Source organism: Rhinoderma darwinii, chromosome 10 (assembly GCF_050947455.1).
Source record: "Rhinoderma darwinii isolate aRhiDar2 chromosome 10, aRhiDar2.hap1, whole genome shotgun sequence".
Taxonomy (NCBI): Eukaryota; Metazoa; Chordata; class Amphibia; order Anura; family Rhinodermatidae; genus Rhinoderma; species Rhinoderma darwinii.
The window spans coordinates 48,890,221-48,906,808 of NC_134696.1; the positions used below are offsets into that span (position 1 = coordinate 48,890,221).

Consider the following 16,588-nt stretch of genomic DNA (forward strand, 5'->3'; position numbering starts at 1 on the left):
TCATTTTTTAATTTACAGAGGACTACTTTGAAGAGATATCTTCATATGGTAAGTTCTTCAAATCTGGACGACGGAAGACAGAAAAAGAAGGAACATTTCTCATTAATAAGTGTTATTTTAAGAACTTTAGAAAAAAAATAGACAGCTAATAATATCTCTAAAATCCCAATATTCACAATATTTAGGATTTTGAGAGAGAACTCTTTTTAAAAAATACAGTTTATAGTAGAAGAAGACTATTCACAAATTGTCAAGTTATATATTGTATCACTATTTTACAAATCTGGATGAGGATGATCTTTATTTCTATTGGTACATGGACAATTTACTACATTAAGGTTATGTCCATTATTGGTGAACTACCATGAAGAACATTTTACAGATTTTGGAGTAGAGGCTAAATCGGGTACCAGAGTCTTAGGGAACCCTAGGTGTTCTCTCTTTAACCCCTATACAGGGATCAAGACTTCGCTGCTGGGAAATCCCAGGTCGCTACCCCCAGAGTAGTCTTCCTTGGTAACAGCCAAAGTAAACAGGTGAAGTACAAAATCAGTAGACTGATTGCAAGGTCAGGTATAGCAAAACTCAAGGTCGGCCAACGGGTACAGTCAGTTGGTAGAGCAAAAGGTTAGGGCAGGCGGCTGAGGTTTGTCACAGGTCACAAGTAAGCGGTCATGGCAGGCGGCAGGCAAGGATAGTCAAAGATACAAGCAGAGGTCAACCACAGGAAATCCAACAAAGTATAACAGGAATCACTGTACCATCAAGGATGAATCTTAACACTCAGGTAATGTGTCGAGGACAGGGAGGTCCTTTTTATACCCAGGGAGAGCTGGGTAGCAGATTTGGCGTGCTGACCGTTTAAGACTGCAAGAGACAGGGCACGCACTAGAAAATGCAGGAGAGCGGCAGCAATGGAGGCCTTGAGCAGGCCTGACTGAGAGAGGGACGCCAGGAGCCAGGAGACGTCGTGAGTAGGTAAGTATTTGGCAGTGGCGAGGAGCCGGAGCGGCGGCCGTTACAACATGAACACCCCTGTCTACTAGTTGAAAGTCAGGAGCATATAGCCTGATTGTTGAGAGCAGCATCAGACTTATCACACATTGTACAGACAAAAAACAAACCATAGAATAGTTGAAAAGGAAGAAATTAGAATATTTTATAAAACATTCTACATTTAATATGACGTTATAGCCAATGTTCCATTTTTTTTTACTTAAATGCTTAGATAAAAAATAGATATATAGTTTTTTTTAATACTATGTTGAAAGGGTTACACATAGAACAATATATTATTACTTTTTGTGATTTAAAAATTTTTTTTTGTTTTTTAATTAAAGATGCTCCTGAACCCGAAGTTGAAGTGGATTTATCTACCCTGTCTGGATTATTTGTGAGAAAACCGCACAATTTAAATGTGGTAACAGGTATTTACTAAGAACAGCTTCTGTAAACCATTTCATAACCAAATGCACTTGTGTTAATGAGAGTCTTAATTATTATTTTTATTATTATTATTATATAAATTTGATACAAATTATTCTGACAAAATAGACACAAATAAATAAATATATTTTGTTAATAAATATGAAGTAAAAAATTAGAAAAAAAAAAAGGGGTGATCATTAATACACAATGGGATAGAATCTATCTATAAAACAACCTATATAGGTTGAATCTTGTATTGGAGTTTAATTCCACGTCATGTTTTGTTTTAGGATCATATTTTTGGAATTAGAGTATAAAGAGTTTAGAAAACCCATTTCCAAATACCCTATCAGGGAATTCTAAGTTAATAGAGGAGGATTTTCTGTTCAGGATCCTCATCTCTTGACCAGAGTAGAGAGCTATTACAATGAGTGTCTCTGGTTTTGGAGGGCCTGTCCTGTCCTGCATTATATAGACAACCCATTGATTTGAATGGGCACTGTGGAGTGCTTAATTTCCCCCGTACGCCGCAGATGTCAGGAGAGAGGCTGTAGGATATCAACATGCCAGATCCTTTTGTTTCTAAGGCGATAAGCCGCTTTTGGAGGAGTCTGACAGGGGCTTATTCCCTTCTCCCTTTTGAGAACACATACACGTTCGTCCAAGCATGCTTGTATTTTTTGGGGGGGGGGCTTGAAAGTAATAGCTGTCGAACGTCAGTTTTACTGCCAGGTTTATTGACAGCTTTACTGCCAGGTTTCACTACAGATTACAGCAGATCGCTAGTTGTTACTATCACGGATTAATGAAAAATGTAATGAATTTTTTTTAATTAAAATTATATATATATATATATATATATATATGGATATATATATATATATATATATATATATATATATATATATGTGTGTATATATATATATTTAATTTTTAATATAAAAGTAAGTGATTAAAAAAAAATATTATATATATATATATATATATATATATATATATACAGTGAAGGAAATAAGTATTTGATCCCTTGCTGATTTTGTAAGTTTGCCCACTGTCGAAGACATGAACAGTCTAGAATTTTTAGGCTAGGTTCATTTTACCAGTGAGAGATAGATTATATATATATATATATATATATATATATATATATATATATATATATAAAAAAAAGAAAATCACATTGTCAAAATTATATATATTTATTTGCATTGTGCACAGAGAAATTAGTATTTGATCCCTTTGGCAAACAAGACTTAATACTTGGTGGCAAAACCCTTGTTGGCAAGCACAGCAGTCAGACGTTTTTAGTAGTTGATGATGAGGTTTGCACACATGTTAGATGGAATTTTGGCCCACTCCTCTTTGCAGATCAACTGTAAATCATTAAGATTTCGGGGCTGTCGCTTGGCAACTCGGATCTTCAGCTCCCTCCATAAGTTTTCGATGGGATTAAGGTCTGGAGACTGGCTAGCCCACTCCATGACCTTAATGTGCTTCTTTTTGAGCCACTCCTTTGTTGCCTTGGCTGTATGTTTCGGGTCATTGTCGTGCTGGAAGACCCAGCCACGAGCCATTTTTAATGTCCTGGTGGAGGGAAGGAGGTTGCAACTCAGGATTTGACAGTACATGGCTCCATCCATTCTCCCATTGATGCGGTGAAGTAGTTCTGTGCCCTTAGCAGAGAAACACCCCCAAAACATAATGTTTCCACCTCCATGCTTGACAGTGGGGACGGTGTTCTTTGGGTCATAGGCAGCATTTCTCTTCCTCCAAACACGGCGAATTGAGTTAATGCCAAAGAGCTCAATTTTAGTCTCATCTGACCACAGCACCTTCTCCCAATCACTCTCAGAATCATCCAGATGTTCATTTGCAAACTTCAGACGGGCCTGTACATGCGCCTTCTTGAGCAGGGGGACCTTGCGGGCACTGCAGGATTTTAATCCATTATGGTGTAATGTGTTACCAATGGTTTTCTTGGTGACTGTGGTCCCAACTGCCTTGAGATCATTAACAAGTTCCCCCCCGTGTAGTTTTCGGCTGAGCTCTCACCTTCCTTAGGATCAAGGATACACCACGAGGTGAGATTTTGCATGGAGCCCCAGATTGATGTCGATTGACAGTCATTTTGTATGTCTTCCATTTTCTTACTATTGCACCAACAGTTGTCTCCTTCTCACCCAGCGTCTTACTTATGGTTTTGTAGCCCATTCCAGCCTTGTGCAGGTCTATGATCTTGTCCCTGACATCCTTAGAAAGCTCTTTGGTCTTGCCCATGTTGTAGAGGTTAGAGTCAGACTGATTAATTGAGTCTGTGGACAGGAGTCTTTTATACAGGTGACCATTTAAGACAGCTGTCTTTAATGCAGGCACCAAGTTGATTTTGAGCGTGTAACTGGTCTGGAGGAGGCTGAACTCTTAATGGTTGGTAGGGGATCAAATACTTATTTCTCTGTGCACAATGCAAATAAATATATATAATTTTGACAATGTGATTTTATTTTTTATTTTTTATATAATCTATCTCTCACTGGTAAAATTAACCTAGCCTAAAAATTCTAGACTGTTCATGTCTTAGACAGTGGTCAAACTTACAAAATCAGCAAGGGATCAAATACTTATTTCCTTCACTGTATATATATATATATATATATATATATATATATATATATATATATATATATATATATATATTTATTTACATATTTATTTATTTATTCAAACTGTTCAGGTTAGTGGGGCTTCCTCCTACTCCTGCTGTCTTTAGTGGTTCCAAGGGGTTCCTTTCTGGCTGACAAAAGTGAAACAGAAAGAGGTGCAGTGTCTTAGAAAAAGTTGATTAAGGAATGCCGAGTGGGAGCAGCATTACTCTTGTAAAAAAAATTTGGGGGGAGTTTTGCCTGAAACTATTTTGTAACTTTTTCACTGTTCTAAGTATTCCTTATTCTTAACCATAGGATTTGTCCACACTACTTGGAAATTACATTGTAAAATTAAACGAGAATTATAGGAACACAACTGGTTCCAATAGAAATGTTTTTGAAGATCCACATGAAAAAGGTCTTGGTAGCCTTAAAGTGATATTCCCATCTCAGACATGTATGGCACATGAACAGGATATTCCATAAAATGGGCAAAAGATGTGGGACCCACCTATGGGAACATAACCTATCTCTAGAACCGGGCCCCCTGGTGTCTGTCATACCTACTGCCGCTGTTCCTGGCTCTGGCCACTGAGTTAACTCAGTGGCCGGGTTTTTCGGAAACAGTTGAGCGTGTTTTGCTATGCTGTTTCCAGATGGAAGTTACGGAATTAACATAGCACAGCAAGCAATGCTGGTTCAATGGCTCCTGAGTTATGCTGTTTCCGTAACTTTTATTCACCTCTTTGGGAGTTCCTGAAAAAGTGTAAAATGTGTTCGGCTGTTTCCAGAAACCCGGCCACTTCGTAACTCATTGGCTGAAGAGACAGGTGATAGGATAGAGTCAGGGGGCACCGTTCTAGAGACAGGTGTGGGTCGCAGACGTGAGACTGTATCTATCAGACAATTATGGCATATCCTTTGGATATGCCATAAATGTCTGAGATGGGAATACCCTTTTAAACTAGGTATTTTTAGCTGCAAAAATGAAATATTATTTGCACATATATTCATTATTGGAAATATAGGACACAGGATGAAGGCTTACCTTAAAATATTGATAATCAAGAGTAGATGTTTCTGAACATTGGTGACATACCAAAGAGGCAGACCACACAACTGTTATTGGGCCCTGGTGAAAGGAAACCTGGCACTGAGCTTGGCACTGAACTGCTTTCCCTGCTTTCCATTACACAGTCATTGCAGTTGCCACTAGGGAGGACTTACTGATTTTTACAGCTCCTCTTGAGTTAAAAGGCGATTTCCTGGACTGTTCACAACCAACAGTAGACCAGCGGATGGCATAACATAATAAATTAGCAGATACTCACCCCTTCAAGTGTTCCCCGCTGCAGTGCTGAGGTCCCGATCTCGGCCAATCCGGTCCTGGACTCTCCTGTAGCGGTCACATGCTGTTTATTGGTCACGTTCCACTGCAGCTAATCACTGGCCTTAGCGGTGATGCTGCCATTAATGGCACGTGTCCTGTAAGGCGAATGATTTGCTGCAGTGGCACAAGACCGATGAACCAAATATTACCTTTGGCAAAGCTCTTAGTGGGATTAGGGCACATTCTGTGTTTTGCTATAGAGCCCATTGATTTCTGTGTACGACACAAAATCTGAAGGATAAAAATGGAAGAAATGTAGAGTTTGCAGATAAATAGTGCCCACATACTATAGCTAGATGTGATAAAGCTCCCCCTTTAAAGCCAAACAATTCCCACACAGTGCCAAGCAGTAGTCTGAGAGCACCGTACTTTGCCCTATATTTTGTTCACATAGAGCCAAATAATACCATATAAAGCCAAGTGGTACCCATCGAGTGATATAATTTTCCTCCCTAATGCTAAAATAGAATCATATAGTATCCAGATAGAGCAACATAGAACAATATCGTGACCATAGTATCAAACAGCTGTATTATGGGGACATATTTTGCCAAACAGTGCCCAGAGAGTGCCATACTTTGTTCAGATAAATCGTGTATTTTAGTGCCTACATAGTGTCTACATGTAGAGTGTTACAATACAGACACTGGATGTACATGGAATCGATGGGTACCACTTGGCTTTATATGGTATTATTTGGCACTATGTGAATAAAATATGGTGCTTTTTGGGTCTGATGTCATGTAGAATCCTGTCACCTCTCCGGACATGTCTATTTTACTAAACACCTGTATTCCTTATGAAATAACAATACTGGAATATAATTTCTTAGAACTCTGCAATGTGCCATTCCTCTGTTATTCCTCTTAGAAATGTATGAATTTCTGGAGTTTCACTATCCATAGAGTGTCAATTATAGCTGATCTGCAACACACTTTGGGTCAGCCATTTATACTTAACCCCTTAAAGGGGTTTCTGATTTTGAAAAAAAAGGGGAGAAATGCTATCAAACCATAAGAGCCATTACTCACCTGACAGATCCCTCTGCGTTCTAGCGCAGCCCCTGCTTCCCGCTGTTCTTTGAGGAAAGTGCTGCAGCAATCGTGTGATCGTATACCCACGTGATCACTGCATTCAATCAATGGCCTCAGTAATATACGCCCCGAGACCACTGAGGCCAGTGATTGGCTGCAGCAATCATGTGGGTATACCGGAACGTCATCACTGAAGCACTGTCAGCAAAGAGTGACGGGGTGCACCAGACTGGTTGCTCTGAAATGCCGGTGGATTTATCAGGTGAGTAATGGCTCTTTTATTATTTTATGGCATCCCCCCCCCCCCTTTTCTTTGATCTCGCTTAACCACTTTAACCCATTGGCAACAATTTGTAACTGTACGTAACAGTCGCTAAGGAGAACAGGGCTCATGGGCTGAGCCTGCTCCATACTCAGCGGGTGTCAGCTGTTTGTTACAGCCGACACCTCACTACAATGGCCGGGATTAGAGATTACTCCGATCTTGGCTCATTAACCACTTAGGTGCCGCAGTCTATAGCGCAGGGAGCATTTAAGCCGTTATAAAAAGGGGGAGGCAGAGATGCCAGAGGAAAGAGCTTAAAGGGGTTGTCCAGTGCCTCAAAAAAAATCCCTCAAAACACTATTAAAAAGTTTCCCTCGTCGTAAAAACTAATTTCCAATAAAAAAAATACTTATTTTACTTACCAAATCTCGATATATCGGCATACACTATCTCCAGCGTCCGCTTCTGAGGATGGACACTACAAGTCCAGGCATCCTCTTCTCTCTTCTCAGTAAATGATTTCCATCCTACCCCTTGCCTAAGAAACTGCAGTAACAGAACGGAGCAGTCACATTGCCTGCCCCTTTTATTTACGTATATGATGAAGCACCGATACAAACGATAGCAAAAGGCAGCAACCAGTCACGTGGGGCTGTGTCTGTGCATCATCAAGTAAGAGGAAACTACAGCCTGCCGGCATCCCGTGACAGTGTTTTGGATTGGCGATTCTACCCCCATTTGAAAATGAAAGCATATTGGTAAGTGACATCTTTACATATAATATGAAGAATGATCACCATTTTTAGGTCACCGGATAACCTCTTTAATAGGAGCCATTAAATAATAAACAGTAATACATAGGTATTTCTGTTTTTTGTATCAGTGATTAAACAAACGCTTGTTCAAGTCCCCTAGGAGGCCTAAAAAAAAAAAAGTAAAAAAGAGTTAAATACAATTTTTAATAATGCACAAATATTAGAAGTAAAAACAAAAACACATTTCCCCCTAAAGTGATGATAAAATAAAAAAAGTCAACATAATTAGTAACACCACATTTGTAAAAGTATGACCTATTAAAATATTACAATATTATCCGCTGGATGAACGCTGTAGGAAAAAAATATTACAATGACAAAATAGCTATTTTTATGTCACCTTGTCTCCAAAAGAAATGAAATTAAAAAGTGATCAAAAAGTCGTATATACCCCAAAATGATACCAACAAAAACTACAGCTTGCCCTGCAAAAAAACAAGCCCTCACACTGCTCCATAGATGGAAAAAAAATAAAAGTTATGGGTCTCAGAATATGGCGATACAATTTAAAAAAACAAAAAACACTATATAAATTTGATATCGTAATTGTACCTCAGAATACAGTTAAGTAGTTTTTTCTGCATAGTGAATGTTTTTTCCCCCCTACCACCCAACAAAGTATTTATTTCCAGTTTCCCAGTACATTATATGGAAGGAGCTACAAACACAGAAAATGATCGACTCAAGCACAAAGGTATAGAATATAAAAAGTGAATATTTTATTAACAATAGACAAAACAGAATAAAAAAAGATGAGTCACACAATGAATATATGGCGTCCATTTGTGCCAGACCAGAGTGCATGCGTGCAACGCATACTTATACGTAAAGGGTAAAATACAGGCGTATGTGCAGATTGGAAATCACCATGGATAACCAAACAACATAAGATCGTGTTACACAAGGACCAATGCCTATGGTAATCACAATAATATATAAAGTGCTAAATAGTGCAGGAAGTGTAACATATGGCCATGGACTACTAAGCTGGTAAAAGTCAGTGCAATCCAAGAGTCCATTCAGCCTAACGACATAAAGAGCACAGTACAGCACACCTATACAAAGCAACAGTGAAGAGTAATTTACATACCAACGGTCATGGTCTGATACAGGTAGGTGGGTGTTGGTGTCCAAGATGGGAAAACTTCTTTAATGTCGTTTTTAATATTCTGGACAAAGTTTTATGCACTTAAACTTTAAAAGTTAATTAGACATATAGTAATAGTGCACTATGATCAAGTGGGTTATATGCCTGGTGGCTCAACAATGAATAACATCAGATGCCTATTTAGTTCTTTGGAAATAGAGAAAAAAAATACGAAGGTTAAAGCTGTTGTATCACTAGATGCCACCAAGGCATTTGATTGTACGAATTAGGCTGTGTTCACATCAGCGTTGGTTTCCGTCGAAGGGTTCCGTTTGAACTTTCCGTCAGAGGAACCCCTCAACGGAAAGGCAATAGGTTCTGTTTGCATTGCCATTGATTTCAATGGTAATGCTTCCGTTGCTTATAGTTTCCATTTGTCACCGTTGTGTAAGGTTTCAGGTTTTTTTTTTTACTGAATCAATAGCTCAGTTGCCTTTCCGTTGAGGGGAAGATCTGACGGAACCCCTGCAGAAAATCACGCATCCTATCTATCCCAGAAACCGCAGGGAAATCCTGCAGGATATGCACACCAAATCGTGCTTAATTGTGCGTATATTGACGGGGGGGTTTCTGCTGGAGGAAATCAGCCGACAGAAAAAAAAAAGACTTTGCTCATAATGCGTCCCTGCTCCCATGGCTGCTCTCCTGTGATGACATTTTGTCAGATGAGTTTGCTGCTGCCTGTTATTTGTCTACTGTGGTTACACGTGATGGAATGTCATCAGAGGAAGCCATCTGTAGACAGAACAACCAGGGGAGCAGGGACGCATTGCTATGAAAGTGTCAAGAGAGGTGAGTAGTAATTACTTTTTTTTACTAGATGTTAATAGATTTATTTTTTTTGGGGGGGGGGGGGGGGACATTATCGCAACAAATTTCAGAACAATTGCCATTTGTTGCGGAATTTGACTTCCCTATTGAACTTAATGAGGAAATTCTGCAACAAATGTGCTTTGATTCCTCAAGATAAATTGATATGCTCTGGAATTATAATCCACTTCATAGGTCGATTTATGCATTTATACTGTGGATAATTTTCCACAGCGCGTGGATGAGATTTCATCAAATTTATCCACTTTGCTGCTACTGTAAATTACAGCACGGAAAATTTGGTTGGAATTTACACAGCGTATACGCCATATGTGAACATACCCTAAAGGCTTTGGTCCTTTAAATACAAATAATAAGATCTTGCTGTATGCGGATGATATGATGCTGTTTATGGATATTGTTGATCACTCCTTGACCGCGCCAAACAAATCATTAAATATTTTGGGAAATTCTCTGACTTAAAAAAAAAATTGGAACAAATGTAATGTCTCTTGATGGAAGACATCCCTATAGATTACGGTCATAAACAGATATCGTGTAATGATACATTTAAGTTTTTTTTTTTTTTATGATACATTTAAGTACCTGGGTATCATGGTCTCCCATTTAGTGGAAGGATACATCAATCAACTTTACAGTGTCCAGTGAAACGTGGAGGATTGGACCATCCCAATTTTAAACTTTACTTTATCGCTGCACAATTTCCGTATCTAGCTGTTTGAGAGGGAGTCGACTTCAATTTACTTTTGAACATGGGTTGGGTAGATAAGAGAGTTACCGATATCTTCGAGCTACTAGAGGCAAGTGTTCTGAGATTCTGTGAATTACCAACTGGCTGGATGGTAAACAAGGTGTGTTATTTATCAAAAGTTTGCAAAATTTTATTCCACTAATTTTACAACACTTTGGGATAAAGTTTTATTTCCAGAGGACAAGAAAATGCAGGGTAAAATATTTTGGATTAATAGAGGGGTAAAAAGATTATATCGCACAGTGATAAAGGGCAAAAAAAAAAGTATTATTATTTTGAAAACACTTCTGGACAAGCACAAGTTTAGATATTTTCAACTTTATCCCACACTAAATGCAGATAAAAGAGTGGTTAAGATAATTAATATATGGGAGTTATCAAAATAATTAGAAAAGGCTAAAATGAAAAAAAATCTTAGTTTTTAACATTTTACACAAAACTAAAGCAAGATTGGAGAGATAACACAAAGTTGACACAAGTTAAAGCTAAATGGAAAAGGGATACAGTATGGGGGACATAACAATCTGAGTTTTTTGCAGGCGGAAAAACAATGGTTGACCACATTAAATAATCACTCTAAAGTTAAAATGAGCATATCTTACAATACAACTTAATTTATGATTTGGCATAGACTGTATTACACTACCAAGAGAAAACGATAACTGCCCGAAATGCAAAAGGAATGATGTAGATCTGATGCATTTGTTGTGGTGGTGTCCGGAATTAAAAAGGTTATGGGAGGATGTAATACCACACATAACTAGAGCTTATTATTACACATTTGATTTTAAATCCACTTAATTGTATTATAGGATTTACAAGAGATATAGAGGAAAGGCTTTGGAAAATAATATTGATATTGGGGACGTTACTAGTTATTGTAAAAACTAGGATGTTATATACAAATTTGGATTATTTTAAATCGATTTGTTTTTCATACTTTTTTTGCAGGAAAAGATTTTTCTGTAAATATCACCGTAAATGGTACTCAGCTTACTGCAAAGCCTGCAGTGAAATGGTTTAAAGGAAAATGGCTGGAACTGGGAAGCAAAAGTGGAACTCGGTACAAGTTTGAGGAGAATTATGATGAAGCAAAAAAGGTGTGTTTTTCTCTCCCACAAACGAACATTATTGATTAAAATGTAATAAATTTACTTTATTTAATCATTACTGAATGTCCACCTTGGAACATAATTTTGCCTTTATTCTAAATAGATTAATTTCTTAATATATCTTTATACTGGTCAGAGCTCAGTTTTTCTTATACAGAGATCCAAATTCCATTAAAACATAAGATTTTGGCTGTCAGCAGCCACGACTAGGGGGAGCTTATTGCCTACAGTATATACATTGCACACAATAACAACAAAGTATGCAGACAGCTCCTAATCTCCCTCTAGTGGTGGCTGCAGATAGATAGAATGTTATGTTTTAAGTGCATAATCTTTTAAATCTAGGTGTATTAAGGGGATCTGGAGCTCTGTGTTAGAAAAATGAAGCTCCATTCACTATAAAGATATATTAAGAAATAATCAGCACATAATTTTATACCTAAAAATGGCAAGGTGATTAAAGGAAGAGATTCACTTTAGGGTAGAAGAATGGGGACATTTTTTTAAATGAGTGCAAGACGAAAGTGGAATAGTTGCCCATAGCAGCAAACAAATAGGTTGCTATAGGCAGCTGCTCCACTTTTCCCTTATACCAGTTTAATAAATATCCCAAAATATATTACAAATGAATCAAATATTGGTTTCAAGATCAAAATCAGCATCAAAAACACAGTGGGAACAGGGCCTAAAAGTGAATTATGGTGACTGCAAAAATACACAAAAAATGCACATCAAAAGCGTTAAAAAATGTAAACATGATATGTGAACGCTTATATTATTACTCATGCACAGCCATATGAATCTATCTTGCACCCTCTAGTGGTGTCAACTTTGTAAAGCAGTTGTTTTATCATGGATTGTTTTGAAGTGTAGTCAGTAAGAGCAAAATAGGTGCAGCACAAGTCCAGTCTAGGGCTTCATGCACACTGCAGCATATCTCCATAATATGGCATCTGATGGAAGATGCCACATCTCTGTATGTCTCCGTAGACTTTATCACTAGTAGACATTTCTGAGTTACGTATTAAGGCTCAGTACAACTTGCAGGTTGTACGGAGCCATAAAACAGTAGTCTTCCTAATGGTACACTCAATGTTTTTACATATTTAGGAAATTTATAAGAAGTCCAACCTCTCACACCAAAGCTGCCCATTAGACCTCATGCATATAGCTGTAGTACTTATTTTACAGAGCAGTAATAGGGATCCTAATATAGTGCATGCATGGGGGCATTACCGTACCTGTGCCGGTTTCCATGCACATTAGATGGGAAAAAAACATGGCATGCTCCATTGCATTGCTTCTAGGAGATAATATCTCCGTACATACGGCACCCAGCAGAGATTGTACGGCAATACACGGAAGCTGTACGGCTCCATACTAGGAAGACATACAGTGCATTAACAATCAGCAAACCTGTCAAACTTTTTCCATAGATATTACTCAATTCTTGCCTTGCAGTTGTGGTCAGGTACAAATTCAAGGAATATGTAGGAGCACAACGTGCTTCATAAAATATAAAACTAAAAATACACCTCACCGCTCAGACCCTGGCTAAATGATCCAGACGAGTTCAATTTCAATGCAAAGATCATCTCTACTCCACCTGCAGAAAAAGCTCTGATAACGCACACTAAGGCTGGATTCACACAGAGTTTTTTGACAAGTTTTTTTATGCGGAAACTGCGTCGCAAAACTCGTCAAAAACGGCCCGAAAATGCATCCCATTGATTTCAATGGGAGGCGGAGGCGTCTTTTTCCCGCGAGCGGTAAAATCGTCTCGCAGGAGAAAGAAGGGACATGCCCTATCTTCGGGCGTTTACGCCTCTGACCTCCCATTGACATCAATGGGAGGGAGAGAAAGCGTATTTCGCTGAGTTTTATGCCCGCGGTGCTCAATGGCCGCGGGCGAAAAACGCTGCGGAAATCGGCGTGCAGGGAGAGGAAAATCTGCCTCAAACTTCCAAACGGAATTTTGTGGCAGAATTTCCGCCTGCAAAAAACTCCGATTGAACCCAGCCTAAGTTGTGGTACCTCAGTAGTGATAGCTTTGATGGATATATACGGACTTGTGTTCCTAGATCTATTAAGAATATACAAGTTCCACCATTGTGTAAAATCATGACTCTTCTCACTTCAAAAGCAGATTTTATTATATTTGTAATGATGGGGGTAGGGAAACGGACAAGTGAGCCCTAATCTACCCGCCACTCTGTCCCTGCCTACTTGCAACGACCCGCCCTAGGCGATGGGGTACAACTGGGCGGCGGTCCCTACGCTCAGTAAGTGCACGAGACAAATAGACAAGGGTACACCAAGCTAAGGGAAATGGGGCAGTTGCCCACGGCAACACCGTGAGCAACAAGAGTGGTGAACGAGCCGAGTCAAACCAGGAGTGAACGAGGTACCAAACGCAGAGCAGGAGAGTAGTCAGTAAGCCAGGGTCAGTATGGAGCAGGATCAAATAGTTAGAAGCTGTAACTGGGCCAGGAAACCACACGAGAAGAATCACAAGCAAAGGAGGAACAGGAAAGGCAGGTATAAATAGACAGAGGGCGGGAGCTAGCTCCGTCTGGCCGGGCTGCGATAGGCTCTCCCACTCCTAAGCCTGCCATCCTGAGTGGTGGAAGATGGAGTCAGTCTCAGAGACATAGACTCAGGTGCAGACTGATTACCTATGGGCGTATACACAGAAGTTGTGCCTGGCAGATCCTTTACAATATTCACAAAAGTTAAAAAGCGCTTATTAAAAAAAAAGGCAGTGGCACGCCAAACAATTGCCTGACCCTGGGTTTTGCCCTTGCATCATAGTGTGCGGTATCAGAGTTTTCTCTTCAGGAGGAGGAGAGGTCAATTCTGGCCTTGATCACAATGGGAAAACACATTGGGGAAACCTCAATATGATAACTGCAGTACCACGCATGCGGTTTCAATAGAAACAATTCTAGAAAGCAATAATTCTTTAATTGATGCTTTTAACCTTCAGACACTTTCAAATTGTTGGTTCCTTTTACTCTTAGTTAGGCCTCTTTCACACATTTTTTTTGTGAGTTAAATAAAAAAAGCACCAAACAACTGCCCCAAAGTGATCTGTGACTGCATCACAGATCACATAGGCAGTTCCAATTTTGGTAAATTTTAGGTCTATGGGTGGAAAATGCCCTTAATGGGATTGTCCAGTCATTAAAAATTGATGGCCTCTCCTCAGGATAGGCCATCAATATCTGATCGGTCGGGGTCTGTCTTCCGGGATACCTGCTGATCAGCTGTTTTGAAGAGGCCACAGCGCTCGTATGGCGATTCAGTGTGTCGGCGATTCACAGTACGAGTAGACAAGGAATGAAGGGGAAGCAGGGCTCGTACGAGCGCCGCGGGCTCTTCAAACAACTAATCGGCGGGGGTCCCTGAGTCGGATCCTGACCGATCAGATATTGATGATTTTTATGGACTGGACAACCCCTTTCATAACGCCACACCTAAAACATGCTGCACTTTTAAAAAATACCACCAGGGCCAAAAACACCAGAGAAAAATGCCAAACACGCCATAGCCCATAGGTATCAAAACTGGCTTATTCTCGTTCATTCTTATTTTCTTTCCATCTGTTTTGGGGATTTTATTTTGCAACAAATGTATCAAATGATGCCTGAGATTTCTTAAATTTGTCGCATTTTACATTGGAGAAGGTGTGGTGCTTTAAGATTAGTTTTGTGGCTTACATTGCACACCAGACTGCTAGTGGCATGCTTTTTTAAAGTCACATTTCAAAAATACAGCTAAAAAATAGCTTTGACCATAACAACGTAAACTTTTCTAACATGAATCACAAAGTGGCAAAAGTGGCTCAAACAATAATTATTTTTGGTGCAAATATTTAATAAATCAATCTCATACAGTATACACCAATATTCACACAGGAAATGCTCCAAAAAAGTGATGTATGCTGCTTGATACTTATGGGCCATTGCTGGTAGTCAGTTGAAGTCTATAAAGTTTTGTACACAAACATCTGGCCTCCATAAACATAAACAACTAAAAAAATCACTACAAACTCCTTAACCCCTTCTGGACTGAGCCTGTTTTGGCCTTCAGGACGAAGCCGATTTTTCAAATCTGACATATGTCCCTTTACGTGGTAATAACTCCGGAATGTTTTTGCCTATCCAAGTGATTCTGAGATTGTTTTCTCGTGACATATTGTACTTTATGTTAGGGAAAAAATTTTGTCGATAAATTCAATATTTATTTGTAAAAAACACCAAGATTTGAAGAAAATGTGCAAAAATTACCATTTTTCTAAATTTAAATGTATCTGCTTGTAAAACAGATAGTAATACCACACAAAATAGTCACTAGTTAATATTTCCCATATGTCTACTTTAGTTTAGCATAGTTTTTTGAACATTCTTTTATTTTTCTAGGACGTTACAAGACTTAGAACTTTAGCAGCGATTTCTCATATTTTCAAGAAAATTTCAAAAGGCGATTTTTACAAGGACCAGTTCAGTTTTGAAGTGGCTTTGAGGGCCTTATATATTAGAAAGTCCCCATAAATCACCCCATTTTGAAAACTGCACCCCTCAAAGTATTCAAAACAGCATTCAGAAAGTGTTTTAACCCTTTAGGCGTTTCACAGGAATTAAAGCAAAGTAGAGGTGAAAGTTAAAAATTTCATTTTTTTTTTTACAAAATTCATTTGTAATACATTTTTTTCTATACCGCAGAAGGTTTTACCCGAGAAATGTAACTTATTATTTATTGCCCAGATTCTGCAGTTTTTAGAAATATCCCACATGTGGCCCTAGTGCGCTAATTTACTGAAATACAGGCCTCAGAAGCAAAGGAGCACCTAGTGGATTTTGGGGCCTCCTTTTTTTAGCATATATTTTAGGTACCATGTCAGGTTTGAAGAGGTCTTGTGGGGCCAAAACAATAAAGACCCCCCAAAAGGGACCTCATTTTGGAAACTACACCCCTCAGGGAATTTATCTAGGGGTATAGTTAGCATTTTGAACCCACAGTTTTTTTGCTAAATTTAGTTGAATTAGTATGTGAAGATGAAAATTTACTTTTTTTCTGAAAAAACGTAGACATTTTTTATTTTTTCAAGGAATAAAAGAGAAAAAACACCCCAACATATGTAAAGCAATTTCTCCCGATTATAGCAATACCC

The 16,588-nt window shown here is 38.7% G+C and overlaps 1 protein-coding gene across 2 annotated transcripts in view; it reads left to right on the forward strand.

Annotated features, from left to right (window-relative positions):
• The window catches only part of LOC142662047 (myosin-binding protein C, fast-type-like), a 119,849-nt gene that overhangs the window by 35,518 nt on the left and 67,743 nt on the right, over positions 1–16,588 (forward strand). For both annotated transcript variants that reach the window (XM_075839877.1, XM_075839878.1), the window contains 3 exons: positions 19–48; positions 1,341–1,427; positions 11,255–11,403. In XM_075839877.1, the coding sequence (XP_075695992.1) occupies positions 19–48; positions 1,341–1,427; positions 11,255–11,403 (266 nt within the window). The remainder of the gene's footprint in view (positions 1–18; positions 49–1,340; positions 1,428–11,254; positions 11,404–16,588) is intronic.